The sequence below is a fragment of the Mobula hypostoma genome, chromosome 23, assembly GCF_963921235.1.
Source record: "Mobula hypostoma chromosome 23, sMobHyp1.1, whole genome shotgun sequence".
Taxonomy (NCBI): domain Eukaryota; kingdom Metazoa; phylum Chordata; class Chondrichthyes; order Myliobatiformes; family Myliobatidae; genus Mobula; species Mobula hypostoma.
In genome coordinates this window covers 60,167,241-60,182,550 of record NC_086119.1, presented here as the reverse complement: position 1 = coordinate 60,182,550, position 15,310 = coordinate 60,167,241, and the positions used below count along the sequence as shown (strand labels likewise).

The 15,310-nt window shown below is 44.1% G+C and overlaps 1 protein-coding gene across 4 annotated transcripts in view; it reads right to left on the bottom strand.

The window, feature by feature from the left end:
• sfi1 (SFI1 centrin binding protein) overlaps positions 1-15,310 on the bottom strand; it is a 269,555-nt gene that overhangs the window by 184,795 nt on the left and 69,450 nt on the right. For all 4 annotated transcript variants that reach the window (XR_010015925.1, XM_063031824.1, XM_063031825.1 and 1 more), the window contains exons 10-11: positions 11,511-11,672; positions 3,449-3,519 (exon numbers count right to left, since the gene is read on the bottom strand). Coding sequence is in view for 3 of the 4 variants with exons in the window: in XM_063031824.1 (XP_062887894.1) it covers positions 3,449-3,519; positions 11,511-11,672 (233 nt within the window). In the remaining variant the exon portion in view is untranslated. The remainder of the gene's footprint in view (positions 1-3,448; positions 3,520-11,510; positions 11,673-15,310) is intronic.

Here is a 15,310-nt window from a genome sequence, read left to right as displayed (position 1 = left end):
CATCTAACATGCTAAAGAGAGATGTTATGGATGTGATGGGAGGTGTAGACCTTGATATCACTAAAGAGGTAGTGCTGAGAAAACTTGTGGGCCTGAACACAGATAAATCCCCTGGTCCAGAGTACTGAAAGAAATGGCAGAAGTTATAGTAAAGGCTTTGGTGATGATTTACCAAAATTCTCTGGACTCTGGGCAGGTCCCAGCAGATTGGAAGATGGCAAATGTCACGCCACTGTTCAAAAAAGGATGTAGGCAAAAGGCAGGTAACTATAGGCCAGTAAGTTTAACATCTGTAGTTGGGAAAATGCTTGAAGATATCACTAAAGAAGAAATAGCGAGGCATCTGGAAAGAAATAGATCCATCAGGCAGATACAGCATGGATTCAGCAAAAGCAGGTCCTGTTTGACAAACTTACCGGAGTTCTTTGAGGATACAACGAGCACAGTGGAGAGAGGGGAACAGACGGACATCGCTTACTTGGATTTCCAGAAGGCATTCGATAAGGTGCCACATAAAAGACTTATCCATAAGATAAGGATGCACAGGGTAGGGTTGATATATTAGCATGTATAGAGGGTCGATTAACTAATAAAAAGCAGAGAGTTGCGACACATCTGGTTGGCAATCAGTGGTGAGCAATGTGCCGCAGGGGTCAGTGCTAGACCTGCAACTGTTCACGACATACATTAACAGTCTGGAAGAGGGGACTGATGATACTAAATTGAGTGGAAAAGCAAATTGTGCAGAAGATACGGAGAGATATAGATAGGTTAAGTGAGTGGCCAAGGGTCTGGCAGATGGAGTACAATGTTGGTAAATGTGAGGTCATCCACTTTGGAAAGGAAAAATAAAAGGTGAGATTATTATTTAAATGATAAAAAATTGCAGCATGCTGCTGTGCAGAGGGACTGGGAGTGCTTGTGCATGAATCACAAAAGGTTGCACTGCAGGTGTAGCAGGATATCAAGAAAGGAAATGGACTGTTGGCTTTCATTGCTAGGAAGATTGAATTTAAGAGCAGGGAGATTATGCTGCAACTGTATAGGGTACTGGTGAGGCCGCATCAAGAGTACTGCGTACAGTTCTGGTCTCCTTACTTGAGGAAGGATATATTGGCTTTGGAGGCGGTGCAGAGGTGGTTCACCAGGTTGATTCCAGAGATGAAGGGGTTAGAGTATGAGGAGAAATTGAGTCATCTGGTACTATACTCGCTGGATTTCAGAAGAATGAGAGGAGATCTTATAGAAACATATAAAACTATGAAAGAGATAAATAAGATAGAGGCAGGAAAGCTGTTTCCACTGGTAGGTGAGACTAAAACTCGGGGACATAGCCTCAAGATTCCGGGGGGTAGATTTAGCACAGATGAGGAGAAACTGCTTTTCCCAAAGAGTGGTGAATCTGTGGAATTCTCTGCCCAATTAAGCAGCGCAGGCTACCTCAGTAAATATATTTAAGACAAGGTTAGATAGATTTTCCGCATAGTAGGGGAATTGAGCATTCTGGGGGAAGTGAAGGTTCTGGGGAAAGGTCAGGTAGGCAGAGACGAGTCCATGGCCAGATCAGCCATGATCTTATTCAATGGCGGAGCAGGCTCAATGTGCTAGATGGCCTACTCCCGCTCCTATTTCTTATGTTCTTATGTTAACGGTATGCTGATTGTGAATCAGGCAAAACTCTATCACGATGAACTGAAAATTGAAGGTAATTGTGAATATTCAGCAGGCTAGTTGCAGAAATTTAAGAACAGGCATGGCATTAAATTTTTTAAATGTCTGATCACAAAAAAATCGAGCACCAGAATAAGTCATTGATCCTGATTGTTTTTATGCCTTGGATAACGGTGTTAAATTTTTAAAGCATCGCTGATGAAAATCTAACACCAGAACAAGTGTACAATGCTGATTGTTTGTCTACCTTACATAAAATCTTTAAAAATATGTAAACTACAAATACAGTGTACTGTAACCTTTTCATCAAAACTCAGCATCATAGGTGGAGACTGAAAGCCTGCCATTGTTCAAGCAACACACACAAAATGCTGGAGGAACTCAGCAGGCTAGGCAGCATCTATGGAAAAGTGTACAGTCAACATTTCTGGCCGAAACCCTTCGGCAGGACTGCTGTTGCTCATTGTTGTTCAACAGCTGATTCAGGTATTCTCCTGATGCTGCTGTGCTGCTTTTGTTACCCTGCATACATTGTATTTTCATTATATTAATGGTATGTCATAATTTTTACTGTCAAGTACATTTGTGTGATGAACAAGTGCAAGAAAAAGACTGCTTACCAATAGCACATAAATTGAGTCAGAAATGACGGCAATCCCAAACTATCTCATCATCTCTTCCAAAAATCCAAAACACTTCTGCCCCATGCATTTCGGATAAGGGGTACTCAACTTGTACTAGTATTTTTTTTAAATAGACCAAGTTTATTTCATTCTAGAATTTAATTTCCAACAGCCATGATGACATTTAAATTCAAGTCTGTGGATCAATGATCCTGAGTCTAACCTTAATATACTGTAACTGAGCTGCTAAGTTGTTAATAAATCCAAAACTCAGATACTGAATGGTGGCCGATTAGGAAAAGGGGAGATGCAACGAGACCTGGGTGTCATTATACACCAGTCATTGAAAGTGGGCATGCAGGTACAGCAGGCGGTGAAAAAGGCGAATGATATGCTGGCATTTATAGCGAGAGGATTCGAGTACAGGAGCAGGGAGGTACTACTGCAGTTGTACAAGGCCTTGGTGAGACCACACCTGGAGTATTGTGTGCAGTTTTGGTCCCCTAATCTGAGGAAAGACATCCTTGCCATAGAGGGAGTACAAAGAAGGTTCACCAGATTGATTCCTGGGATGGCAGGACTTTCATATGATGAAAGACTGGATGAACTGGGCTTGTACTCATTGGAATTTAGAAGATTGAGGGGGGATCTGATTGAAACGTATAAGATCCTAAAGGGATTGGACAGGCTAGATGCAGGAAGATTGTTCCCGATGTTGGAGAAGTCCAGAACGAGGGGTCACAGTTTGAGGATAGAGGGGAAGCCTTTTAGGACCGAGATTAGGAAAAACTTCTTCACACAGAGAGTGGTGAATCTGTGGAATTCTCTGCCACAGGAAACAGTTGAGGCCAGTTCATTGGCTATATTTAAGAGGGAGTTAGATATGGCCCTTGTGGCTACGGGGATCAGGGGGTATGGAGGGAAGGCTGGGGCGGGGTTCTGAGTTGGATGATCAGCCATGATCATAATAAATGGCGGTGCAGGCTCGAAAGGCCGAATAGCCTACTCCTGCACCTATTTTCTATGTTTCTAAAAGAACTTATTTTAAAAGTTACTGGTGCCTGAATAAAACAATTACACATTCCAGCAATTCTAAACCCAGCAGCAATGCAGTACAAGATTTTAATACAGTGCATGATATGACTAAATCTTACCAGCAGGTAACAGCGGTAATGATGATCTGCCAATTTGCACAGTTCAATCTTTTCAGCCCTCAGAACAATGTCTACATCGAAGTTAACAGAATTACCAGCTATTATACAAATAAACTAACAATGGACTATTCAAGTTCAAGTTTATAGTCATTCAACCATACATGAACAGTCATGAATACAGCCAAGAAAAAGGCGTTACTCTGGGGCCAAGCTACAAACAGTTCCAAAAGTCACACACAGCACAAGGAACATATAGCACATATAAGAGAGCAAGCACATATAAGATACCAGTAAAATACAGTCATACAAAAAAAAATATAGCCCAAGACACTGAGCCCATGAATGTTGCAGAAATCGCACAATCACAGTTTGTTTTTTGCTGAGCGGACACGGGGGGGGAGGGGGAGAGAAGGGGGCAACTTGGACCATACCGACTCCAATGCCTCTCTCTGTGGCGGCTATAAATAGGCGATACTGTGATTTGAGGCCTAATCCTCGCTATGACCAAGGCCACGCAGGTCCGCTGCTGTCCAATAAATCAGTGAATCGGACTTGCAGCATTCCACATAAGACCATAAGATATAGGAGCAGAAGTAGGCCATATGGCCCATCAAGTCTGTCCCGCCATTGAATCATGGGGCTGATCCTTAAGACCCTTATAAGATCACAAGAAAAGCGGCCAAGACGATTGCTCACTGTTGGACTGCACACCTCCTTCATGCACTGACTCGTCCAACAAGTCTCTGATTCAGGCAGCAGCATAACTCACTTTCTCTGCCAATGAGCAACTCATTGACAGGGCAGACCTGCAGTACCTCAAGTTGTTAATGTCCAGCAGAGTCTTGTGACCACAAAAAACAAGTTAAAAAGGACACTATCACCTTTGGTTGACCCCATAGAAGCCAATGTGATTGAATGCACCATCCTCTTACTGAAAGGTTGAGGCCTTTCATGAGAGATAAGCACAAAATCAAATGAGAAATAAACATAAGCCAGAAGTAGTAAAGCAGTAAGAAGCAGTACAGGTGGCCTACATGGACTTCAGTAAGGCCTTTTATGGGGCTTCCACTGCAGGCAGCAATGGAAAGTTAGATCGAATGATGTCGAGGGTGAAGTGGATACACAATTGGATTGATGGTAGGAAGTAAAGGGTGATGGTGGAAGGTTGTTTATCAAACTAGAGATCTATGGGTCAGTGCTCATCCAATTCTTATTTGTCATCTATAATCAATGATTTGGATGAAAACATATGAGGCACAGTTAGTAAGCTTGCACTGAAATAAAAGATGTCATAGAGAGTTTGTCAAGAATTACAGTGATCTTGATCAGCTGGGTAAGTGACCCGAGGAATAGCAAATGGGATTCAATTCGGACAAGTGCAAGGTGTTGCATTTTGAGAAGACAAATCAGGGTAAAGCTTCCATAGTGAATGGTTGAGCTCTGGGGAGAGTTGCTGACCCAGGAGTACAAGTACATGGGTTCCCTGAATGTGGTAAGCAAGTTGGTGACGGAGGATTTTGGCACATTAGCCTTCAACACTCAGGACACTGAATGTAGAAGTACAAGAACAAGAGGAATTCTGCAGATGCTGGAAATTCAAGCAACACACATCAAAGTTGCTGGTGAACGCAGCAGGCCGGGCAGCATCTCTAGGAAGAGGTACAGTCGACATTTCAGGCCGAGACCCTTCGTCAGGACTAACTGAAGGAAGAGTTAGTAAGAGATTTGAAAGTGGGAGGGGGAGGGGGAGATCCAAATGATAGGAGAAGACAGGAGGGGGAGGGATGGAGCCAAGAGCTGGACAGGGGACAGGGGATATGAGAGGATCATGGGACAGGAGGCCCAGGGAGAAGGAAAAGGTGGGGGGGGGGACCCAGAGGATGGGCAAGGGGTATAGTCAGATGGACAGAGGGAGAAAAAGGAGAGTGAGAGAAAGAATGTGAGTATAAAAATAAATAACGGATGGGGTACAAGGGGGAGGTGGGGCATTAGCGGGAGTTAGAGAAGTCAATGTTCATGCCATCAGGTTGGAGGCTACCCAGACAGAATATAAAGTGTTGTTCCTCCAACCTGAGTGTGGCTTCATCTTTACAGTAGAGGAGGCCGTGGATAGACATATCAGAATGGGAATGGGACGTGGAATTAAAATGTGTGGCCACTGAGAGATCCTGCTTTCTCTGGCGGACAGAGCGCAGGTGCTCAGCAAAACGGTCTCCCAGTGTGCGTCAGGTCTCGCCAATATATAGAAGGCCACATCGGGAGGACCGGATGCAGTATATCACCCAGGCCAACTCACAAGTGAAGTGTCACCTCACCTGGAAGGACTGTCTGGGGCCCTGAATGGTGGTAAGGGAGGAAGTGTAAGGGCATGTGTAGCACTTGTTCCGCTTACAAGGATAAGTGCCAGGAGGGAGATCAGTGGGGAGGGATTGGGGGGACAAATGGACAAGGGAGTAGTGTAGGGAGCGATCTCTGTGGAAAGCGGGGGAGGGGGGAGGTAAAGATGTGCTTAGTGATGGGATCCCGTTGGAGGTGGCGGAAGTTACGGAGAATAATATGTTGGACCCGGAGGCTGGTGGGTCTATGGAGACAGCTTATCCACTGATGTCTACTATAAGCCTACTGACTCTCACAGCTATCTGGACTATTCCGCTTCTCATCCTGTCTCTTGCAAAAATGCCATCCCCTTCTCGCAATTCCTCCGTCTCCGCCGCATCTGCTCTCAGGATGAGGCTTTTCATTCTAGGACGAGGGAGATGTCCTTTTTTAAAGAAAGGGGTTTTCCTTCCTCCACTATCAACTCTGCTCTCAAACACATCTCCCCCATTTCACACACATCTGCTCTCACTCCATCCTCCCGCCACCCCACTGGGAATAGGGTTCCCCTGGTCCTCACCTATCACCCCACCAGCCTCTGGATCCAACGGATTATTCTCCGTAACTTCCGCCACCTCCAACGGGATCCCACAACTAAGCACCTCTTCCCCACCCCCCCCTGCTTTCCACAGGGATCGCTCCCTATGCGACTCCCTTGTCCATTCGCCCCCCCCATCCCTCCCCACTGATCTCCCTCCTGGCACTTATCCTTGTAAGTGGGACAAGTGCTACACATGTCCTTACACTTTCTCCCTTACCACCATTCAGGGTCCCAGACAGTCCTTCCAGGTGAGGCGACACTTCACCTGTGAGTCGGCTGGGGTGACATACTGCGTCCGGTGCTCCAGATGTGGCCTTCTATATATTGGTGAGACCCGACGCAGACTGGGAGACCGTTTTGCTGAACACCTACGCTCTGTCCGCCAGAGAAAGCAGGACCTCCCAGTGGCCACACATTTTAATTCCACATCCCATTCCCATTCTGACATGTCTATCCACGGCCTCCTCTACTGTAAAGATGAAGCCACACTCAGGTTGGAGGAACAACACCTTATATTCTGTCTGGGTAGCCTCCAACCTGATGGCATGAACATTGACTTCTCTAACTTCTGCTAATGCCCCACCTCCCCCTCATACCCCATCTGTTATTTATTTTTATACACACATTCTTTCTCTCACTCTCCTTTTTCTCCCTCTGTCCCTCTGACTATACCCCTTGCCCATCCTCTGGGTTTCCCCCCCCCTTTTCCTTCTCCCTGGGCCTCCTGTCCCATGATCCCCTCATATCCCCTTTCCCCTGTCCCCTGTCCAGCTCTTGGCTCCATCCCTCCCCCTCCTGTCTTCTCCTATCATTTTGGATCTCCCCCTCCCCCTCCCACTTTCAAATTTCTTACTAACTCTTTCTTCAGTTAGTCCTGACGAAGGGTCTCGGCCTGAAACGTCGACTGTACCTCTTCTAGAGATGCTGCCTGGCCTGCTGTGTTCACCAGCAACTTTGATAGAAGTACAAGATTTTGGTGAGGCCACATTTGGAAATATTACATTCAATTTTGGTCAGTCTGCGAAAGGAAAGATACCATGAAGCTAGAAAAACTGCAGGTAAGATCTATGAGGATGTTATTGGGACATGAGGAACTAAGTTTCTGGAGTGAGCTTTATTCCTTGGAGCATACAAGACTGAGAGGTAACCTTACAGAGGTATACAAACCATAAGGGGAATAGATAGGGTGAATGCACACAGGACTAGGCAATCAAGAACTAGAAAATATAGGCTTATGGTAAGAGGAGAAAGATTTGTAATGAACCTAAGGGGCAACTTCTTCATGCAGAGGATGAAGCATATATGAAATGAACTGCCAGAGGAAGTGGCTGAGGCAAGTATTATAAGAAAATATAAAACATATTCGGACAGATACACGGATAGGAAAGATTGAGAGGGATATGGGCCAAACGTAGGCAGATGGAACTAACTTAGCTGTGAATCTTGGTTGACATGGACGTATTAGGCCGAAGGGCCTGATTCTGTGTTCTAAGACTTTATGACTCCATAATCCAGTACAGAAGAGACTCAGAAGGATGCATCAAATCTTGATATCAACAATTTTTTGTTATCAGTTAAAAAAAAAGAACTGCTGAAAGAACTCAGTGGATTAGGCAGCACCTTTGAAGGCAGAGGAATGATTCACATTTTTGGTCAAAGGCCCTACGTCAGGACCAAGGGCAGAGGGGGAAGATACAAATGGGAGAAGCAAGGCAGGGACTGGCCGACTGGTCGGCAGAAACCAGGAGGGGGGGATGATGGAGCCAGCTGATGGAGGGGGAGGGGAGAGGGGGAGGGGAGAGGGGGAGGGGAGAGGGGGAGTTGGGAGACAATTGCTGGTGATAAGTAGAAACAGTGAGGTTATAAAGTGAGGAAGGTGACGTGGAACCAGAACAGAGAAGAATAATGGGCAAATAGAACCAGTTGTGAAAAGTGGATAGGATACTCATATTAAATAAGTGCATGATAAGCAGCTGGAACCAGGAACGGGAGGGGAACAAAACTGGGTAATGGGAGACCAAAGCGTGGGGTTGAAGTGGGGTGTATGATGTAAGAGAACTGGGGAGAATCAGAAGGAGAATAATGGTACTTACGGGATACAGGTTAACAGGAATCGAAAAATTCAATACTCATTGCATTTGGTTGTAAATTATTGAACTCAGGTGAAATACGAAGTGTTAGTCTTCTCCTGGCAGTGGAGAAGGTTGAGGATAGGTTTTGGAATGGGAAGGAGAGTTGAAATGGCATGCAACCAAGGAGCTCAAGGTGGCCATTGGGAACAAAGTGCAGGGATACCTCAAACAGTCACCTAGTCTACACTTGATTTCACAGCTAGAGATCAATTTCAGGAGACAGACTGACACCTTCTATAAACCTGCTGACTCACACAGTTACCTGACCATACCTTCTCCCACTCTGCCTCTTGTAACTATCCCAATCTTAATTTCTCACAACATGGCCTTCTCTACATTGGTGAAACCAAGCATAGACATAGAACACCACAGGAACAGGCCCTTTGGTCTACCATGTTTATGCCAAAAACAATGTCAATTTAAGATCATTCCAACTGCCTGCACATGGTTTATAATCCCTCCTTTCCCTGCGAGCTCATGTTCCCAGCCAAAGGCTTCCTAAACATTATTATTGTATCTGCTTCCACCTGGCAGCACGTTCCTCCTATATACCAGAGTCATATCTCTCTCTTGGGAAAAAAGCTTGCCTTGGAAATCTCTTTTAAACTTTCCCCCTCTAGTATTTGACATTTCCAACTGGTGAAAATAATTTTGGCTATCTATCCTATGTCTTCTGCATTTTTGTATACTTTTATCAAGTCACCCCTCAACCACTGACACTCCTAATAAAACAATCCAAACTTGTCCAACCTCTACTTCTGGCTAATACTCTCCAATCCACTCTACGTTCAGGTGAACCTCTTCTGTGCCCTCTACAAAGCTTTCATATCCTTCCAGTAATGGGGCCACCAGAACTGCACACAATATTCAAAATATGGCCAAACTAAAACTTTAAATCAGTTTAAGGCAACCATTTTGTAAAGCAAGTATGCTCAGTTCACAATGGCCATTTCAAGTTTACAACCTGTCACTTCAATTCTCTTCCCAATCCCACATTGAACTATCTCCGACCTTCCCCATCGATAACACAAATCAGATGAACTACGTCTCATATTTCTTATATTTCAGGTAACCCTCTTGTTCCCCTCTCACATGCATGCAATGGACATTCTAGTTTTCTTCTCCTTTTTATCACTCTAATCTGCTCTCACATCCCATTCCATCTGCCCTTCAGCCCCTTACCAGCTGGTTCAACCCATCACCTGCCAGTCACTATCCTACTCCCATGTACTGATATGTACAGACAATCTTTCCTGTTACCTCTCAGTCCTGACACAGTCTCAATCCAAGACACTGAATTACAGCCATTGCCTCCACGGATGCTGCATGACCCCAAGTTCCTCCAGTGTTGCTTTTGTTCCAGATTCCAGCACCTGCAGTCCCTTTGGATCTTGTAGCATCTTTACTGCTTTGGCAAAATCCTCCAAATTCACTGGCAGGTTAAGCAAAGCAATGTGAGCATCCTCTCCCAGGTTAATGTCAATTGCGTCAAAGATCTGATTACACTCAAACAGCTCTGATAAGTGAACCACATCATCCTAAGCCTGACACCAGACTCCAGAAACATAAACTCTGTGACCACTTTATAAGGTACACCTGCTTGTAACCAGCCAGTCACGTGGCAACAACTCAATGCATAAAAGCATGCAGACATGGTCAAGAGGTTCAATTATTGTTCAGACCAAACATTAGAATAGGTTAGAACAGGGTTCTAAGTGACATTGACCATGGAATGAATGCTGGCGCCAGACGGAGTGGGTTGAGTATCTCAGAAACTGCTGATCTCTGGAATTTTCACACACAGTATTCACTAGAGTTTACAGAGAATGGTGCGATAAGCAAAACACATTCAGCGATCAGCAGTTGTGTGGGTGAAAACGCCTTGTTAATGAGGTCAGAGAAGAATGGCCACTTTGGTTCAAGCTGATAGGAAGGCGACAGTAACTCAAATAACCATGCATTACAACAGTGGTGTGCAGAAGTAAACATCTCTGAATGCACGATATGTCAAATCTGGAAGTGGATGGGCTACAGCAGCAGAAGACCACTCTTCTACCTAATGAAGTGGCCACTGTGTGTATGCTTTACTCCAAACTTCATTATGGTATGAGATTTCCAGAGAAAGTGATGTGCTTAAAGTTTAATTGATAAGCTTCAACAATTACATCGACTCATTGGAATCCATGACCCAATGAAAGCTAACAGAAAACCCCAGGGAGGCTCAGAGCACATCAGTTCTCTATGATAAGAGCACACTCAGAAGCAAAGTGCAAAGAGCAGATGCAACACACAGAATACTAAACAACCCGCCCATCCGCTCAACTGCACCACCTACAGCTGAATTTGTACATCCTTCAAAGAATTCAACAATCACTCAAAGCCCAGATGATTAAAGTAGAATCAAGTCTTTCCTAACCCTAAGGGAATGCACACAAGGAGATTCACAAGTCCCCTTTTAGAGATAACTCCTTTAGCCCACAAACTGTCAATGCTGCTGAACTTGCAGTCTTCAACCCTTGATCGATCTTTGAGTAGTGAAGAATTTATTTTATTTATTTAGCGATGCAGTGCAGGACAAGCCCTTCAACCCACCATGCCATTCAACCAGCAACCCACCTATTTAACCCCAGGTAATCACAGGACAATTTACAATGACCAATTAACCTACATCTTTGGGCTGGCACCTGGATATAAAACAAACACACACACACACACACGCAGAGGAACAATTTTCTTACAGTGGACATCGGATTTGAACATCAAGCTCCAACGCCCTGAGCTATAATAGCATCACACCAACCGCTATGTCACCGTTCTTCTCTCCCATAATTTATCTTCTCAGCAATATTGTTTTGTTGCAACACCTGGTCAGAGCTTATGTATATTTTGAAAACCTTTGAGCAATACTAAATTTTTTAACTGACATGAAGTAATCCCATTGTGACATATTATGCCCCCAACAATGCTGCAACCTAAAGAGACTCAAGTCAAGGATTTCAAGGAGAAAGGATACAATGACTCCAATGCTGAAAGATCCTCCGTAGTATGCACCTCCTGCTCAATTTACTGATGCGAATCTCAAGGGCGCAGATGCTCTTTTGATGATGCCAGGCAGAGATCCACAGAGAAAAGTATTGTGACACAACATTGTTTGTGTATAACTGCTTAGCCAGTCCTGTGTGAAGAAATTGGAAAGACAACAACAATGATCAGCATATCGTAATATCACAATGCTTCATTCGGAGTGCAACAAGTGTAATGCTCCAACCATTTTTAAAACAGGTGAAAGTTTAGGGGTAACACGAGGGGGAACTTCTTTACTCAGAGACTGGTGGCTGTGTGGAACGAGCTTCCAGTAGAAGTGGTAGAGACAGGGTCGATATTGTCATTTAAAGAAAAATTGGATAGGTATATGGACAGGAAAGGAATGGAGGGTTATGGGCTGAGTGCAGGTCAGTGGGACGAGGTGAGAGTAAGCGTTCGGCATGGACTAGAAGGGCCGAGATAGCCTGTTTCCGTGCTGTAACTGTTATATGGAAAGAGGCATCATTTCTGAAGACTAAGATCTTAAGATTAGCTTCATCTGTCATACATCTATCAAAACATACAGTGAAATCTGGAATTTTTGAATCAATGACCCACACAGTTTAACACCTGTGTCACCACACTTTCAGTGCCAACATAGCAAACCCACAACCCATTAACCCTAACCATACGTCTTTGAAATATGGAAGGGAACTGGAGCACCCAGAGAAAACCCATGTATTCATGGGAAGACGACACAGGAGTGGCAGTGGCAGGAATTGAACTCCGATCAGTGAAGGTTGGCACCATGTGTAAACTGCTACGCTGTGCTGAATCAAACTGTTACTAAGGGAACCCAATGAATACACTATATTTTCCATTCCAGAAAGTATTCATAGAGTTGCTGCATAAAACCTGCTGCACAAGGCCTCAAAGTTCAGAAAAATATACTGTAATACATGAAGCATTAGTTAACAGCAGAAAGCTGACTCAGGTTCAACAAGTCATTTCAAAGTGAGCTTTTTCCTTTTTATTTACGCAATCCACTATTTTATACTTTCCAACCAAGTTAATATCTATATCTCCCTCCTCTTCTGACACAGTATAAGAGCCTATCATCTGCTTCCACACAAATTCATTATCTTTTTGGGTGCCTAACTAGCCTCTTTCTTTCCAATTCATTTTCTTACTCCACTTGCACTATTTTTTTCTCAATTTTACCAGTGTTTCCTTGTCTTCCCTTTGATCCCTGAATTTCACCTTTAATGTCACCAAGGGAGAAAGATCGGGCAAGAAACACAGAATACAAAAAAAACCATAAGACTGAAAAAAAAGTCCACATACAAATCGCAGAAAACCTGGCAACATTCTCTCTCTCCGTACCAGAGTGATCTCACCAGCAATAAAAAGGCAGTCTCCCCTCTTGGTCAACAGAGCACTTCCCCAGTGATAAAAAGGCAGACAGCCGGCATTTCAATTTCCTTTGTCACTCCAATCAGTAAACAGTGGTAGCTTTAATCAGCAAAATGGAGTTGAACACTGGCTCGCAACCTTCTTACCACAAGGTTCCCGCTTACTGCCTCTGCCTCCCAGAATCCCCTCGGAGACTGTAGAGTGCTGAGACATCCAAACAATCTCCACACTGCAAATCACAGGCTCCAACAATTCCAGAATCACATTCAAGATAAAAAAAAGACAAATGTAAAAGACATAAAAGTGAAATATATGGTTCATGATTTATCCAGAAGATGTTGACTGAAGGAGTGTTATATACAGGTGCCATCTTGACCGTAAGTATTCTGATTCTTACAAATGGTGATATTTTTCCAGTGTAAAGCTTCCCTTGGTGATGTTAACAGCACATAATGTTTGACTGTGGTAAGAGCTTCAACCTCACTGGTCTTTGAAAACCTGTTTTCACCAACATTATTTTCATGAAAATGCCATTTAATGGATCAGCATTCAAAAATGGACCAGAACATAAAAGCAAAGATATAATACTGAGGCTTTATAAGGCAAGGGTCAGACCACACTTGGGAGTATTGTGAGTAGTTTTAAGCCCCTTAACTAAGTAAGGATTTGCTGAAATTAGAGGGGGTCCAGAGTAGGTTCATGAGAATGATCCTGGGAATGAAAGTGTTAACGTATGAAGAGTGTATGATGGCTCTGGACCCATAATCACAGGAATTTAGAAGAATGAGAGGATCTCATTGAAATCTACCCAATGTTGAAAGGCCTAGATCAAGTAGACATGGAGAGGATGTTTCTTATAGTGGGGCATCTAGTACCAGAGGGTTCAGCTTCAGAACAGAAAGATGTCCCTTAAGAAGAGATAAGGAGGAATTTCTTTAGCCAGAGGATGGTGAATCTGTTGAAATCATTGCCACAGTTAACTGCGGAGGCCATCATTGCCTATATTCAAAGCAGAATAGCTTCTTGATTAGTAAGGACATCAAAAGTTATGGGGAGAGGTCAGGAGAATGGGATTGAGAGGGACAATAAATCAGCCATGATGGAAAGGTGGAACAGACTCGAAGAGCCAAATGGCCTAGTTCTACTCCTCTGTGCATAAGACCATAAAACATAGGAGCAGAATTAGGCCATTCAGCCCATACAGTCTGCTCCACCATTCCATCATGGCTGATCCCAGATCCCACTCAATACCATACACCTGCATTCTCGCCATACCCTTTGATGCCCTGACCGATCAGGAAACGATCGACTTCCGCCTTAAATATACCCACGGACTTGACCTCCACCGCATTCTATGGCAGAGCATTCCACAGATTCACTACTCTCTGGCTAAAATAATTCTTCTTTACCTCTGTTCTAAAATGTCACCCCTCAATTTTGAGGCTGTGCCCTCTAGTTCTGGATACCCCCACCTTAAGAAACATCCTCTCCCCATCCACCCTATCTAGTCCTTTCAAGATTAGGAGGATTTCACTGAGATCCCCACACATTCTTCTAAATTCCAATGAGTACAGGGCCAAAGCTGCCAAATGCTCCTCATGTTAACCCCTTCATTCCTGGAATTATCCTCATGAACCTCCTCTGGACCCTCTCCAAGGACGACACATTCTTTCTGAGATAAGGGGCCCATAACTGTTGACAATACTCCAAGTGCAGCTTGACTAGTGTCTTGTAAAGGCTCAGCATTATCTTCTTGCATTTATATTCTATTTGGCCTTCTTTACCACAGACTCAACCTGCAAATTAACCTGCTGGGAGTCTTGCACTTGGACTCCTAAGTCCCTTTGCACCTCTGATGTTTGAATTTTCTCCCCACTTAGATAATAGTCGGCACTATTGTTCCTTGTACCAAAATGCATTATCATACATTTCCCAGCACTGTATTCCATCGGCCACTTTTTGCCCATTCCTCCAACCTGTCAAAGTCCTGCTGCAATCGCATTGCTTCCTCAGCACCACCTACCCCTCTACCTATCTTCATATCATCCGTAAACTTTGCCACAAAGACATCAATTCTATTATCCAAATCAATGACAAACAATGTGAAAAGTAGGGGTTCCCAATAGTGGTCCCTGAGGAACAGCACTAGCCACTGGCAGCCAACCAGAAAAGGCCCCTTTTATTCCCACTCACTGCCTCCTGCCTGTCAGCCATTCCTCTATCCATGCCAGTATCTTTCTCGTAACGCCATAGCACTTTTTCTTGTTAAGCAGCCTCATGTGTGGCACCTTATCAAACACCTTCTGAAAATCCAGGTAAATGACATCCACTGCCTCTCCTCTGTCCATACTGCTTGTGACTTCCTCAAAGAACTCT